This window comes from Perognathus longimembris, chromosome 13, assembly GCF_023159225.1.
Source record: "Perognathus longimembris pacificus isolate PPM17 chromosome 13, ASM2315922v1, whole genome shotgun sequence".
In the NCBI taxonomy this organism is placed as follows: domain Eukaryota; kingdom Metazoa; phylum Chordata; class Mammalia; order Rodentia; family Heteromyidae; genus Perognathus; species Perognathus longimembris.
The window spans coordinates 6,860,270-6,876,421 of NC_063173.1; the positions used below are offsets into that span (position 1 = coordinate 6,860,270).

Genomic DNA, 16,152 nt, shown 5'->3' on the forward strand with positions numbered 1-16,152 from the left:
CAACATAGTGTCTAGTGAGTATCACTGCTGCTTTTGTTCACCCTTGCCTCACTATTTCTGTGCTTCCCTTTCCCTTCCCAAATCAGACAAACTTACATCTAAGACAAAAAGAATAGAAACCAGAATCTTTACTCATGCTAACCTTTCAGGATCTAGTACTTCTATCATTATCCTGAACTCCCAGGACACTCTGAGTTAGTGTTTACTCATCAAAACTCCCAATTTAAACACATCTTATTGATGCTAATTTTGGAGCTAGACCTCATCTGATGAGAAAGCTCAGTATGGCATGATAGAGCTTTGCCATTTCCATGCAAGTCTCTGGCTAGAGCTTGAATGTCCCTCTAAAATTCATCTTGAAATGGAGTTGCTATTGTACCAGTGGTAAGAGGTTAGGTCTTTAAGATGTGTAGATTAATAATGTTAGTGCAGAAATGGGTTAATGTGATAGATTTGTTGCAAGTTGGATCCCCCTTTCCTATCTCAAGAATGATCACTAGCTTTTCTGTCTTGTTGTGATGTAGCATACAGGTCATTATCAAATGCCAGAACTCTATGTCAGTCACTTCTTTCTGCCATAAATTGCACAGTCTGTGGGATTCTGTTATAGCAATGGAAAAATAGACATATTTAAATGGTAGGTTTTGTCTTAAATGTGTTACGTTTTAGAAATATCATGATGCTAGGATTAGATGTGCTGAGGATAATCAGGAACCATGTTAAGTAAAGAAAGATGTCAAGATGAGTGATTATCAGTAGCAAATAAACTATCTGGCTTAGAAGCTGTGCAGCTCAGACTAATGGAATAGAAAAGAGCACTTGTTAACAGTCTGGTGACTAAGGTTTATGAGATGGGAGAAGGAAGATAACTCAGCTGGAAGCTTGTAGGGAAAAACATAGAGAAGGTTGGAGTCAGCAGCTGAATTTCTGCTTAAATGCATTTTCCACTGATTCATCTAAATCAGACCTTTGAGGTATGTTTACCAGCCGCTCTTCAATCCTGGGACTTTGATTCTTACATCTAAGGAAAAGCTAGATTAATGACTCCACTAATATCTGTGAACTATATTTCTAACACTCAGTATTTTCTTGACATCTTAGTCTTAACATGGCAAAAGACTTTCTACACGTACAAAAAACCTGCTGGTTCCCAAGTCAGGGAAATTCTTAGACAGTGGGGAGGTTACCATTACACAAGTGAGATAATGAGTACATTACTTTTGAACACTGTTACCCACTCCCTCATTTTCTCCCAATTCCCTCTCCCTACTCCCCATTCCCTCAAGTTGCATAGTTCACTCCCAACATAGTGTCAAGTGAGTATTATTGTTGCATTAGTTCACCCTTTATCCTGCTGTTTCTGTGATTCCCTTTCCCTTCCATGGATCAGATAAACTTATATACAAGAGAAAGGGAACAGAAAGCTAAAACAGAAAAAAATACAAATAATTGCATATAGGACATAATAAGAACCTCTTCTTTCCAATTCTTGGAGTTCATATTGACACGCTTCATTATATATGGTCCTTATACACTTATCAACTAGGATATGGTGACCCCTGTTAAGATTATCATAGACTTATTCAAGTTATTGAAAATAAGGGAAACCAAGCAACCTACTTTTCTTTGGGCCTGGCTTGTTTCACCTGATATAATTTTCCCAGGTTTTTCCATTTCCTTACAAATGAGGCAATGTCATTCTTGTTGATGGAAGCATAGAACTCCATTGTGCATATATACCACATCCTGACCCATTCATCTACTGAGAGGCATCTCGGTTGGTTGCATATCTTAGTTATGGTAAATAATACTGTAATGAACATGGTTGTGCTGGTAGCTTTAGTATAGTCTTGTTTGTGGTCATTTGGGTAAATGCCCAGAAGTGGGATTGCTAGGTCATAGAGGGGCTCTATGTATAGTCTTTTAAGGAACTCCATACTGCTTTCTGGAGTGGTTGAACAAGTTTACACTCCCACAAACAGTGTAGTAGCATTACCTTTTGGCCGCATCCCCACCAACATGATGTTATTAAACTTATTGATAAAGGCCATTCTAACTTGGTAAGGTGGAATCTCAGTGTTGTTTTGATTTGCATTTCTATTAAGGCCAGAAACATTCAGCATTTCTTCATGTATCTATTGACCATTCTTATTTCTTCTTCAGAGAAGTCTGCCTTTAAGTCTTTAGCTTACTTGTTAATGGGGTTGTTGTTTCTTTGAGGATTTGTTTTTGAATGATTTAACTTTTTAAGCTTTAAGTATTTTTTGGATATGAGGTCTTTGTTATATGGCTAGAGAAGATCTTCTTACAGTCTGTGGGCTTTCTATTTATCTTACAAGTTATGTTCTTTGCTATGCAGAAGCTCTGAATTTTATTGCAATGCAATTTATCCAACCTTTCTTAGATTTGTTGTGTTTTTGGATCTTGCTCACAAAAACAAACATACTCTGAAGGTGAAAGTCTGGAATAAAATCTACCAAGCAAATGTACCCTCCAAACAGGCTGGAGTTGCAATCCTAATATCAGATAAAATAGACTTCAAATTTAAATTAGTGAGCATAGAAAAAGGTCATTACATACCAATAAAGGGCTTTCTCTTAAAGGAGGATATAATGATTCTAAATAGTTATGCACCAAATGTGGGATCATCCAACTTCATCAACCAAACACTAGTTATACTAAAAACACACATAGATCATTGGTGACTTCAACACACCATAGTTGTCCCTGGATAGATCAACACAGCAAAAAATCAACAGAAAAAATTTCAGAATTAAATTCCAGAGACCAACTAGACTTAATAGAGATCCACAGACTATTCCACCTAGCAACACCAAAATGCATTCTTCTCTAGAGCACATGGGTCATTCTCCAAATTAGATTACATTTTAGGGCACAAAGTAAATCTGTGCAAATACAGAAATACTTAAATTATTCCCTGAATTCTCTCAGATCACAATGGAATAAAATTAGAGCTTAACACTAAAAGCCACCATAGAAAATCCTGTAATGCATGGATACTGAAAAACACATTTTTGAATCACCAGTGGGTCATTGAAGAGATCAGAACGGAAATTCAAATGTTTGTAGTATTTAACAAAAAGGAGCATACAAAATACCAGCACCTTTGGTACACAGCAAAAGTACTCAGAGGAAAATTTATACCTCTAACTGCCTACAAAAACAAATTGGAAAAATCTTCCATTCTGAAGCTGTCTTTTTAGCTTGTTTTCTATGTCCTTTGCCATGCATAAAACACTTTAATTCGATGCAGTCCCATTTATCAAGTCTTTCTTTGATTTGCTGTGCTTTTGGATCATTACTTAGAGAGTTTCTGCCTGTGCCTAGGCCTACTATTTCCCCTGCTTTTCCTGTAACAGTTTCATGGTTTTAGGTATTACATTGAGGTCTTTGATCCATTTTGAATTCATGTTGCTGCAAGGTGATATGTAATGATTTAGTGTTATTTTTCTTCATGTGGATGTCCAGTTTTTTCAGCACCATTTGTTGAAGAGGCTATCTTTCTTCCACCTTATGATTTGGGCTCCCTTATTAAATATTAAATGGCTATATGGCTATATGGCTGGGTCTTTTATTCTGTTCCATTGGTCTTTAGGCCCATTTTTGTGCTAGTACCAAACTGTTTTCATTACTATGGATCTGACCCTTGGTATGAATTTGAAATTTGATATTGTTATTTCTCCAGAATTATTTCTTCCTGCTAAGAATTGCTGTTGCTATTTGGGGTCTTTTTTATTCCATACAAACTTTTGTCCTAATATCCATAATATACAGAGAACTTAAAAATATAACTAAGCCCTCAAAACACCAACAACCTAATTAGTAAGTGGGATAATGAGCTAAAGAGTTTCTCAGAAGAAGCAACTTTCAGATTGAAGCCTTGTGCATAGCTAACTTTACAGGGTAAAGTACAAGCACCAGGCAAAAGTCATCTTTGATGAAGGAAGGATGAGAGCTTACATGTCATGCTACTCTGAAGATAGGTAGGTCTGAGAATTGATACTTGGACTTCAAAAGATAGAAAGTGCCATAACTATTTGACAGGTGGTTTAAAATAACAGATGAGGTAATATGGTGAAGTTAATGAATATACACAATTTCTCAGATTTTTGGTTAAACAAATTAGGCTTATGAGGCAATAGTAGCAGGGAAATGTTGGGTTCAGTTTTAAAGAGGTATTCTATCACATGTTGGTTAAAGGTATTCAGGAAAATATAAGAGATGAATAACACTGCAGAATAGAAAAGATAATTGCAGAGATGAAGGCATTAAGTAAACAAAATTTTGTGTCATGAAGGTTGCAAGAGTAAAGTGGTTCAGAAAGGAAGTAGAAAATTCCTGCACTGTCCTGGGAAGAACATCCTGGCTCAGAAAACTGAGGAGGTTTTTACTTGATTGCTTGGATTTTGTTTTCTCAATGACACTTGAAGAAAGGTTATCAGTAAAAAGTAAAGATGACGTAAGAGGGATTTGAGATTTTAGAGAACGATTAAAATGTGAAATTATTGTCTCAGAGAATGTGAGATTTTTTTTCTAAAGGAAATTTTACAAATTGCCTGGGTTTTCTCATGAACCAATGGTTAAGACTTTGAAATGGGATGAGGGGGTGTTTTTCTGGCCATTTCCTGGTGTTGGGGGTGGTGGTACAGAATAAGTAAAATTAAGGAGGGCTGAAGTTTTCTGGATGAACACAAAAAGGTAGGAAGGAAAGAATTATTGAGTGTATGAGAGGGACAATTAAAGAGTTATGAACCAGGCAGTATTTTCTAGAGAGTAGCCAGAAATGTGGAGGAAAACGATGAACTAAATCGTAAGGTCCCAATGATAGTTGAAGATTTTCAGGAGAGGGAGTACTATAAACTCATGACAGGAATCAAGAGGAGCTACTTGTCAGGAAAGATGGTGCCTGACGGAGACTTTGAGGGGGTTGTAGTCAAGGAACTCTCCTTGTTCCCGGTGTGACTGTGTGATTGGGACCCCGAGGAGTGGCGAGAGACTTCAGATAATACACTCAGGATCCGGAAGCAAGTAGGCATCAAAGCCCACACTCAATTATCCCTCTCCTGTGGGGTATTTTCTCTCATACCAATGCTACTTTCTAATTCCTTTATGACTTATGCAGTCAGGATATGGAAACATGTTCACTGGCTTGAGGGGAGAAAACAGAAGTTCTTACCTTTTCATTTTGCACTGTGCATCACAAATCTCATAGAGAAAGTGATTTAGAAAAGTGTGTGTGTGTGTGTGTGTGTGTGTGTGTGTGTGTTTCATCTCAGTTAGCTAGTTTCCTATAAGCTTCAGTTTTGTCTAGTTAGTGTGCCATTAAATTTTTATCAAAGTCCATAATGGAAGTTTTAAAGACCTCGTTTGTCAAATACTTAACTTCCAATGCAAATTTCCTTTTAAGAGCACTCATGCTCAATAAAAATTAAGCTGAAAACGAGAAATTCCTTCACTCAGGAAAGCAAATAAGCAGTCAATTACAAAGGAGCTGGGAACTAATGTGCAGTTCTAGAGTGTTAATTTATACTTGAATGAAGGTTCATAGAAAAACACTTATATTTTATTGCTTATTATAATTGTATTATTATTCTTGTTTTAATTGATGTGGGACTAAAGGGACTCAAAAGGAAGAAATAAAAAAATCATCCAACAATTCTTTTTTTGCCAGTCCTGGGGCTTGGACTCAGGGCCTGAGCACTGTCCCTGGCTTCTTTTTGCTCAAGGCTAGCACTCTACCTCTTGAGCCACAGCACCACTTCTGGTCATTTTCTATATATGTGGTGTTGGGGAATCAAACCCAGGGCTTCATGTATACGAGGCAAGCACCCTTGCCACTAGGCCACATTCCCAGCCTGCGTCCAACAATCCTTTTTTTTTTTTTTTTTTGGCCAGTCCTGGGCCTTGGACTCAGGGCCTGAGCACTGTCCCTGGCTTCTTCCCGCTCAAGGCTAGCACTCTGCCACCTGAGCCACAGCGCCCCTTCTGGCCGTTTTCCCTATACGTGGTGCTGGGGAATCGAACCTAGGTCTTCATGTATGGGAGGCAAGCTCTCTTGCCACTAGGCCATATCCCCAGCCCCCTAACAATTCTTAACAAGATGGTAACACTTTTGACATTTTGGTGAATATCCATCTACAAATTATGTATGTATAAGTTTGTGTTATACATATGTAAATAAAATGATGTGTGTATATATATGTATATATATATATACATATATATATGTATATATATGGTAATGGAACTTAAACTGAGGGTTTGGATGCTGTCCCTGAGCACTTTTGCTCAAGGCTAGAACTCCATAGCATCACTCCTGGTTTTCTGGGGTTAATTGGAGATAAGAATCTCATAGATTTTCCTGTCCAGGCTGGTTTTGAACTGTCATTCTCATATCTCAGCCTCCTGAGTAGCTAGGATTACAGGTATAAGCCATCAGTACACAGCTCATTTAGTATTTTAAACAGCCTCTTCAAACTTAATTGTTTAATTTAAAAATATAATCTAGGTAGGCCTTATATCTTCGCAGCTAAGGATTTTTGCTAAATGTTATTCAAATATACTTTAAGATGTAATTATATTTAGTGTAACTTTTATGTATATGATATATGCCCATATTTTATGAAACACCTCTTTCACCCTTCACCATTATAAACAATACCAATACTAGCATTCTTTTTGTAATTGTCCATTTTTAGTACAAATTATAAATGCAAAAATATGTCCATTTTCCAGGATTTTAATCCAGGTTAGTAATTTACTAAATGAATTTCAGGTACTGTACTCATTTCAGGTACTGTAAACTCATTGATTAAATACTCATTGGTATTGTAAACTAATATTCCTTTATATTTTTCTCAATTAGAGAGAAAATCTGCTTACCGTTATTGTCTGTCATTGTTTCTTAACAGGTTTCACATGAGTACTGGCTTTTTAATAATGATAAATATCCTATTAATGCCTTTTAGTATTTTGTTTCCTCTAGATAGCCTATGACTTTTCTCTTACTCCATTGTTAAATATAGTAGGTCTAGCTGGTACTTTCCATAATTTGTCAAAATTGTTTGCCAAATTCTTTCCAGAATGTTCGCAGAGCTCTGTAGAGTTGCCCTATTTTTCTCTAAGTGGGTGGCTTTAAAATTCTTTCTCTCTTAATAAAAGATGCATGGTAATTGCGGTTTCTGATGATGACATCAACATCACACAAGTAAGAATGGCAGCACACATTAGAAATGTACAGCTTATAGACTCATAATTTTTAAAAAGAATAAGGTATAAATTCATGGAACATTTTTCTTTTTCCTATTCATTTCCCCAGGTCCTGGCAATGTAGTATATATTCAGAACATTCTAGTTATTTGGCTTGCTGTCTCAGTGCTCTTCCTGCAAGTATTCCATTAATATTCTCATTGTGAGTACTATGGGAAATTTCCAGGTTATGATAAACAATCAGAAGATTTCACAAGACACCCAGTTAGGAACTAGAATGTGTGAGGCAAAATCATGACTTGGAATGCAAAATGTTTTCTTACCCTCTCCAGTGTAATTTCTTCAAACTCATATTCAATTTCTGTCCCATTGACCTGTAAATAAGAGAGAAAAATATTAGTATGTATAAATATTCAGGAGGAAATGCTATATATTGAAATGTCTGAGAGTTAAATTTTATTCTAGCTATAAATCAGCCACATTTTCTTATTTTTTTGATTTGCTTTTGTCTAAATGAAATATAACCTAAGCTCTTGTGAAAAATAAGACTAAAACAAAAGGCTGTTACATACTTAATTTTATTTATGGTTTTGAGGGAGAAAAAATAATATAAAATATGTATCATGATTTTGAAAAAAACAAATCATCCAGGGGCAGTATCATAATTACAAGGGGAATTGTTTGCTAATGTCTTTTTGAGTTCATGAAAAAACATAAAAATATAACCTTTAAAGTCAATGACAAAATCAGCACAGGTATATATTATTTTTAGTAGTAAAGTAGCATTAAGGATTGTGTCAGCTAAGATGTATTTTCTTTATTGGCTCAAGTTCAGGTAATTTATTCTCATTATTATTTTATTATATTAATAAGGAGGCCATAAAATTGTGCCCATATACTTCAGTAGAAATAAGAAAAGAGCAGAGCAGGACATAGTTTGAATTTTCTAGTGAGAAACTCCTTTAAATTCTCAACCAACCCTTAAACTGATTTGAATACACCGAAATAAATGCATGTTGAACAAAGCCAGTCACCTCAGATTTCAAAAGATGCGTACAGAGAATTATGAGGAGTTACTTTTAAATAACCTAACAAATATTCAATCTCTACTTTTCTCTTTCACAGATTTCTTCTTATCCAGGAAAGAAGATTTTCTGAGCAGGAGAAATCTCAAATTGACTACTTCCTTTGTTTACTACCTATCCTGACAACATTGTTTGAATTTAGGAATCAGCCAGGGAGACAATTGTTTAACTACAACACTGTAATTTCAGTAAGATTCTCATTTTAGTTTACTTTTCCATCTTAACAGGATGGAAACACAGTAGGTGCTTATAGGAGCTCTATGGAAGCAAGGACCAGAGAGCCACAACTTTAACCCAATATAGACTCTGATAAGAAGGAACTGACTTGGCGAAAAGGATCAATATAAGTGAACAGCTGAAGTAAGGGATCGATTTATTTATTTGATTCAGAAGCACAGATATTTGTGAATTCTCTTTCATAGGAATTTGGAGCAGGCACCAGCAGCTGGAAAGCCTATTTGTAGTTATACTCAGGAAACATGGAAATGGCAATGACAGAGGGCTACTGTGTGCCCATGACTCACACAGAGCATGTTTTTTTTATTACACAATTACATGCACTAATTGGTGAATCACCTTTTACTGTGCTACTAGCTTATCAAACAATCTTAAACAGAATTTGATTTTCTGGGCTTTAGCAACTTAATGACTCCCAGACAAGGACTCATGATGTCAGAAAGCTTTCAAAGCTTCACGGAGGCTTTATTTAGTGCATTTAAGAGGAAGACAGAAAGAAAACAAAATCCCTCACATTTCCTCTATATGTGTAGGCTTCCATATGCATTTTGTGTATATTTCTTGTAACTTTCTATAGTTGATAGAAGGAGGGAAGTGGGGGAAGGCTGAATTAATGTGATGTGATTTCATTTGCTCAGTATGGCTCCATGAGGCTTTTGTTTGCTTCACTGGTTTCTAGGGTGAAGTCCTTCACACTATTAAAACATTTCAAACTGGGGAAGGAAAAAAAATCAACTTCAAAGAGAAATAGAAAAGAATCCTCTGATAATAAACACCTAAAGCTCCATGGTGAATGACACTGTGTTAGGAAGTGCTTACAAGACAACCTGCCCACGTTGCAGAGTGATGGCCCAAGGAAATCTTGGCTTTCTATGTCTAAACTCATTATCCAGACTGTAGCATCCTTGCATATTCTAATTGCTCTTCAAACATTTCCTTGTCAGCTAGAGGAAGTATCTTAGACTCACATGTATGTATTCCTTGCATGTTTAGCTCTCAATCTAAGAAAACAATGCCCTTTTACCCAATTCAGCATTCTGTAGGCTCTCTAAGAATAGATGGTGGCATCTAGTCTGCACCATTGTGTTTAAATGGAAGTATCTATGTCCACAGGAGGTTTTGGTGAAATCATAGAAAAATTAAAAAATTAGCATAGGCAAGGAAGAATTTCAACATTAACTGAAGAATACTTGAGAGGCTGCAGTGTCTATGCTCTCATCAGCAAGACAGCAGGAGCTGAGTGGTACCCATCATCTGTACTACAGGAAATTCTACAACCTTTCTTGGAAGAGATTTTGATGAAAAGGATAAAAGATTTAAGAACCCTTCCATTTTAATCAGAAATCTGTGCTGTGACCTGCATGAACATTTAGTACCTTTTCGAAGCACTAGACAGTATTCTTCCAATATGGTTTCCACATTCATTTAGATTGTGGCTGCTTACAGAGGGATCAAGAACCAAGTACTATCTATACCACTCATCCTGAAACATCATCTTGTGCATCTTTTCATTCAGTAAAACCCAAACTGTGCTGTGAATGGCTCTCACTGACATCTGGATACAGGTTTGCGGAGGAGGAGAATTACAGAGGATCCATTGTTGTGTGAGCTTGTCATGCTAGTCTCATTCTAATCCCAGTTTTTTACCACCCAAGTTTCAGTTAATGAAGATCTTTTTCTGAAAAGAATTCTTCCACATGCATTTTTTTTTTTTTTTTTTGCCAGTCCTGGGCCTTGGACTCAGGGCCTGAGCACTGTCCCTGGCTTCTTTTTTGCTCAAGGCTAGCACTCTGACACTTGAGCCACAGCGCCACTTCTGGCCATTTTCTGTATATGTGGTGCTGGGGAATCGAACCCAGGGCCTCATGTATATGAGGCAGGCACTCTTGCCACTAGGCCATATCCCCAGCGCCCACATGCATTTTTTAAAAATTTAATTTTATTACCAAGGTGATGCACAGAGGGGTTACAGTTACATATGTAAGTTAGTGAGTACATTCTTGTCAAATTTGTTATCCTCTCCTTCATTTTTCTCCCATCTTCTCCCCCCACCCCTAGTTGTACAGCTAATGTCCAACATATTGCCTTGTGAGTATCGCTGTTTCATTGGTTTGCATTTTGCCCTCTAGCTCACCATTTTGATGTTCACCTTCCCTTCCCTAACTCAGATAAACCTATATACAATACCCAGGGTACCAAAATCAAATAACAGTGACAACAGGGGATAAACCATAGGAAAGAAAAACAAAAGAAAAAGAAAAACTTTCACATAGTACATTAAAAATAACAACAATGAAAAACCTCCTTTTTCCGTATCTTGGAGTTCGTTTTGTTTAGCATCATCTTTTATGATCATATGTACATAGCTATTGTGATCCTCTGCTAGGACTATCCTAAACATATACTAATTATTGCCAATGAGGGAAACCATGAAATATGTGTTTCTTTCCGTCGAGCTCACTTTACCTAATATACATTTTTTTTTTTTATAACTGACGAGTCAAGGTACAAATTCTTCCTGTGATATTTCTCTACCCTGCTAGGTGGAGATCCGCCAGCTGCATGGATAGAGGTCTTGTATCAGTTCTAGCCCTGGCCATCCCTTACAGCCTCTTCTTTACCTGAGGACCCCAGAAAAGGACTGCCATTGTTTATCGCCTTCTAGGTTCAATACCATAAATGATACTTTTTGCTCTTGAACACATAGGTTTTTCTCTAAGGACTGGTTTCTGTTGAAGCTGATGGATGTGTGATTCAGCCGGTGGCTTCTATAGCGGCCAGAAAATCAAACTGGTGGCTCATAGCGACCAGAACACTTGTGGGCATGTAGGCTCCGGGGATCCCATGGTGTCGAAGCGCAGGGAGGGGCCCGCAGCACAGCCGCACTCGGACCCAACACTGTAATTCACGAACCTTGGCAACTCACATACTTTTCTCTTTGAGAGCCTTTGGTTAGTCTTACTGTCCTTTTTTTCCTTTGCTGCTATAGTAACCACCTGCCTCAATGATGACATAGTCTAATTTTGAGATGTATTTTTATCTTCTGAAAAGGAGGTGTTTTTTTTCATGAATAACTCATGTGGAGTATTCCATGTCTTAACCTTCTTTAATTGGAATATTAATGGTTTCACTGAGTTTTATTTCTGGGTCCTTACCCCTCTTTTTTTTTTTTTTTAAATAACTTCACTAAAGCTAAGAGCATACGAAACTTTGAAGAATTAATTTTATACATTCTTATGTGACATATTTTAACAAGTGCAGAAACAGGGGGAGCAAAGCATTGACTTATTTCACTGAAACCCATTTATGCATTATTATTGATTATTAAACATCTATGAAGTGCCAGGCATAGTGACAGACACTGAGAAAGTAAAGATTTTTAAAAATATATCCTCATTCTCAAAAAACTCACATTTTTCAAAAAGGCCTAAACAAACCTACCAAAACCTAAATATGGGGGCTGGGAGTATGGCCTAGTGGCAAGAGTGCTTGCTTTCTATACATGAAGCCCTGGGTTCAATTCCTCAGCACCACATATATAGAAAATGGCCAGAAGTGGCGCTGTGGCTCAAGTGGCAGAGTGCTAGCCTTGAACAATAAAGAAGCCAGGGACAGTGCTCAGGCCCTAAGTTCAAGCCCCAGGACTGGCAAAACAAAACAAAACAAAATAAAAACCTAAATATGTGTATATAAAGTACAAATGTAGACCAGAGCAGGGCTACTAAGCAAAAAGTCTGGAAAATAGGTCAAGTGCTAGAGCTCTAATCATGAGCAAGCAACATCGAGTGAGTATGAGATTGTAAGTTCAAACCCCAGTATTGACACTTGAGAGATAGTGAAAGAAAGAAAGGGAAAAAAAAAGAAATAAAAGAGAAGGAAAGGAAGAAGAGAGAGGTAGTAGTCCCACTATTACCACATTTTAAATCTGGCTGATCTTTGTTACTTGTTTTATAGCAATTGTAGATCTATTGACTATGATTTGCACACAGATTCATATAGGATATAATGTTCTACCAATCCTGCACTTTATTGTAAGCAATTATCAAATAAAAGATAAACCTATTATTATTATTGCTTTAAAATATGACATTAGCACTAGACATGGAGAAGAATATGACAACCAAGAAAATCAGTCTCAATGATCAAATTATGATTTTATTATCATGGCCTCTTGTCACATCCACAGTAAGCTACAAACCATGGTAATTTGCTTTTCCTGTAGATGCAACATATTGCACAGGGCCTATCATGAATAAACAGATGAGTTAATGAAGTGAGAAATGGAACTGATTAGGTAGGTAAAATCAGATGTTCTCAAAGATCTAGATTATTAACAGGAGGCAATCTTCCCTGCACCCAAACCGTCTGTCATTCCTATTTTATACAACCACATTTATGAGTTCATTTTCTTGAGGATTCTTGAGTGGATAGTGATCCCACCACCAGAAAATCAACACGGACGCATACATGTATGCCTACATGTATACACACATGTACACTTGTGCTTACTGGACTGGACTTCCTCCTCCCAGTACTTTATCCTCATCCTTCCTTTCCATTAGAGGATTTCTTAGAGCAAACATGTCATGCTTTTCACACTTGAATCTTCTATGTATTCTCCCAGAGGCTCAATAGGCAAGAATGTGGGCTCCAGAAAAGAAAGAAGACACAGACTTCAATCCATGTTCCAATATTTACAAGGTTTGTAGATGTGGTAGACATTCTCAGTCTCCTAACAAAGCCGTTCTATGTCTTCACACATAGTATGGTGTTAACAACAGCACTTTCCTCACATGGCTATCGTGAGGGGACATTTAGAGAATGGATATGAATTGCAAAGAAACTTTAGCTAAATAATCCAGAATTTCATGAAATTCTTGAGAATGAGATTGCATATGTTAAGTATATGGATCAGGATAGACTTTCAAAAGGATGGTATACCAATATTAATAGTTCTGGATAACAAGTCAGTAAGAGCCCAAAGGATTATTTGATCAAATATGAAAGGTTTTTAAATTTTCACCCAACAATGTAAAGCCAACAAATTTGCTTTCTACTGCAAAATTTGCTAAAAGCCTTTTCTAACCCAAATATTCACCTCTCTCTTTCTACGTCCTTTCCGTCTTCTCTTTTATTTCTTTCCTTTCCTTTCTTTCTTTCACTATCTCTCAAGCGTCAATACTGGGGTTTGAACTTACAACCTCATACTCACACTAGATGTTGCTTGCTCATGATTAGAGCTCTAGCACTTGACCTATATCTCCAGACATTTGCTTATTGAATGGAGATGGCGTCTCATGGACTTTCATCCCTAGGTTGCCCTCAACCATGATCCCAGGCTCCTGAGAAACTACACTTGTAGGTGTGAGCCACTGACACTCAGCTCCCTATCTTTAATTAATGACCTTCTCCACTACTGAAAAATGTGCTCTTGCTTCAAGTTAAGAGACATTGTCAGAGAGAAATTAAATCTTACATTTGTTGCCAAAATATCTGGGTTCTATGCCAGATCTGTCACTTGCAAGCTGCAAGAATTTATCTTTGTTATGTATTGCATATATCTCATTTAAATGCTTAGTTGTAAGCAAAAGATTGTTTAAGTTTTGTAGAACACTTGCTTTATCTAAGGTATGCATCTAGTTATTAAATGAGTACTATTCAGTTATAAGAAGCTAATCCAAGTTGATATCTTTTACTTTCAATAAACAGACATATTATTGATATTCTTACTCAATGTTCTACTTTTCATACATGCATGATTCCTCTTATTCACTGGAATGAGTTCTATCATTGAACCTTGACTTTAACTTTATTCATTCATTCATTCATTCATTCATTCACTTGGCAGTTATGTGGCTTGGATTTAGGTCCTGAGCACTGTCCCTGGCTTCTTTGTGCTCAAGACTAGCACTCTACCACTTGAGCCACAGTGCCACTTTTGGGTTTTTCTGTTAATGTGGTGCTAAGAAATTGAACCCAGAGCTTCATGCATGCTAGACAAGCACTTTACCACTAGACCACATTCCCAGCCCCTTTAAGTTAAAAATTTTAATCTTGATTAAACAAACTGTTGAATTCTGAATTGATAAATTAAGGCTCCTACCAATAAGGAAGACCATATTCTATCATCTTCCTTGCCTTCCTCTATCCTTCTTTCCTTCATTACTTTCCCCTCTCACTTTCTCTTTTATTTTCTTTCCTCCTTCCCTCCTCCCCTCCCTTGCCTTTTTATTTCTTTTCACTTTCTCTCTCTTAGTTAGACATTGAACCTAGACAATTGATCATAAACTCAATATTATATTTTATAATTTAATTCTAAACCATGCTTTAAAAATTAAGTAGCTCTTTACTTATAAGTTTGTGCTGTGATAAAATTTTTTCTCTTTATTACTGTCAGGAAAAGTTAAAGGTAATGACTTAAGGTCTATACAAACACAAGGGGTTTGTTTAGGTTGAAGGCTCCTTTAATCACGGGAAAATGCAATCAAGTAATACATCCATTCCTGGATTTGCCTATGATTAGAAAATGGCACGTTTTTCCCGGATCTACTTCTTGATTCACAGGATGGAGGAAGAGCAGGTGGTTTTAATGCATGCATTTGGCTCCCGCCTGGTACAAGCTGTTTTGTTCTTTGAGTTTAAATATTTCATGAGTTTGAATATGTTCTTTCAGGGCACTTAGTGATATTAAAAATACAGTTGATCAACACTGGCACAGAATCCTGATACATAAGGTTTTTGTCCTGTCAAAGCCTTACCAGCCCATCTCTCTGTGTAAATCACTTGGTCAGTTAAATGTCGAGAGAATCAAGAGCTGAGAACACAGGCAAAAGGGGTGAGAGCTAAGCAACAACAAGATATAGAGATATGTACAGATATACACAAACAAATTGACTGAAATATACTATCTTCAGGAGGGGAGTCCTGGTATACGCAGGGATGGGTTTCAGTAGTGTGATTCCTATGCACAACTAACTTACAGCCCAACACAATGAATACCAAGCAGCTGGAAGATGTGTTCCCTGGAGTGGCAGAGGTAAGAGAAGAGAGGCAGACAAACAGACAAAGGAACAGTGGGTTAAAATACCCAGAGTATTTTATGTAAGTATGTGTCAATGGAACCAGGTAATTTGAGAGAATGGGTAGTGCGGGGAGAGGCCAGGGAAAATGGTGGGAGAGGCAGCATTGATTATGATACTTTGCACTCATAAACTGCCATGTTGAATTGTACAGCTACTTCAAGATCACACAATAAATGGAGAGGAAAACCCTAAGACTTTCCCGATCTGATGTTATAAACAGAATGCTGAAAATATTTCCTCCTTGGTTTGGGGATAACATGACTATAGCACGAAGCAAATTATCAATGTCTTCTCTTGTTCATCTCTTCTCTGGCCTCAATCTCAAGCAATCTGCTTTGTGATCTACTACCATACAAGAGGATACAGAGGGCTAGTGAAGGCTTTTATATGTAAATACAAAGATCTCTTCCATTTATCATCCTTCCTCGTTTCAGCACAGCATGGGCACTTCTTAATGTTCTTCATTAACGTTTCCCTCTTCTTCTCTTCCAGGCTTTCTCCTTACAGATCTTTTACTG

The 16,152-nt window shown here is 37.0% G+C and overlaps 1 protein-coding gene across 11 annotated transcripts in view; it reads right to left on the reverse strand.

Moving 5' to 3' along the window:
• Positions 1-16,152, reverse strand: part of Dlg2 (discs large MAGUK scaffold protein 2) — a 1,704,707-nt gene that overhangs the window by 534,730 nt on the left and 1,153,825 nt on the right. For all 11 annotated transcript variants that reach the window (XM_048360010.1, XM_048360014.1, XM_048360019.1 and 8 more), the window contains one exon: positions 7,554-7,604. In XM_048360010.1, the coding sequence (XP_048215967.1) occupies positions 7,554-7,604 (51 nt within the window). The remainder of the gene's footprint in view (positions 1-7,553; positions 7,605-16,152) is intronic.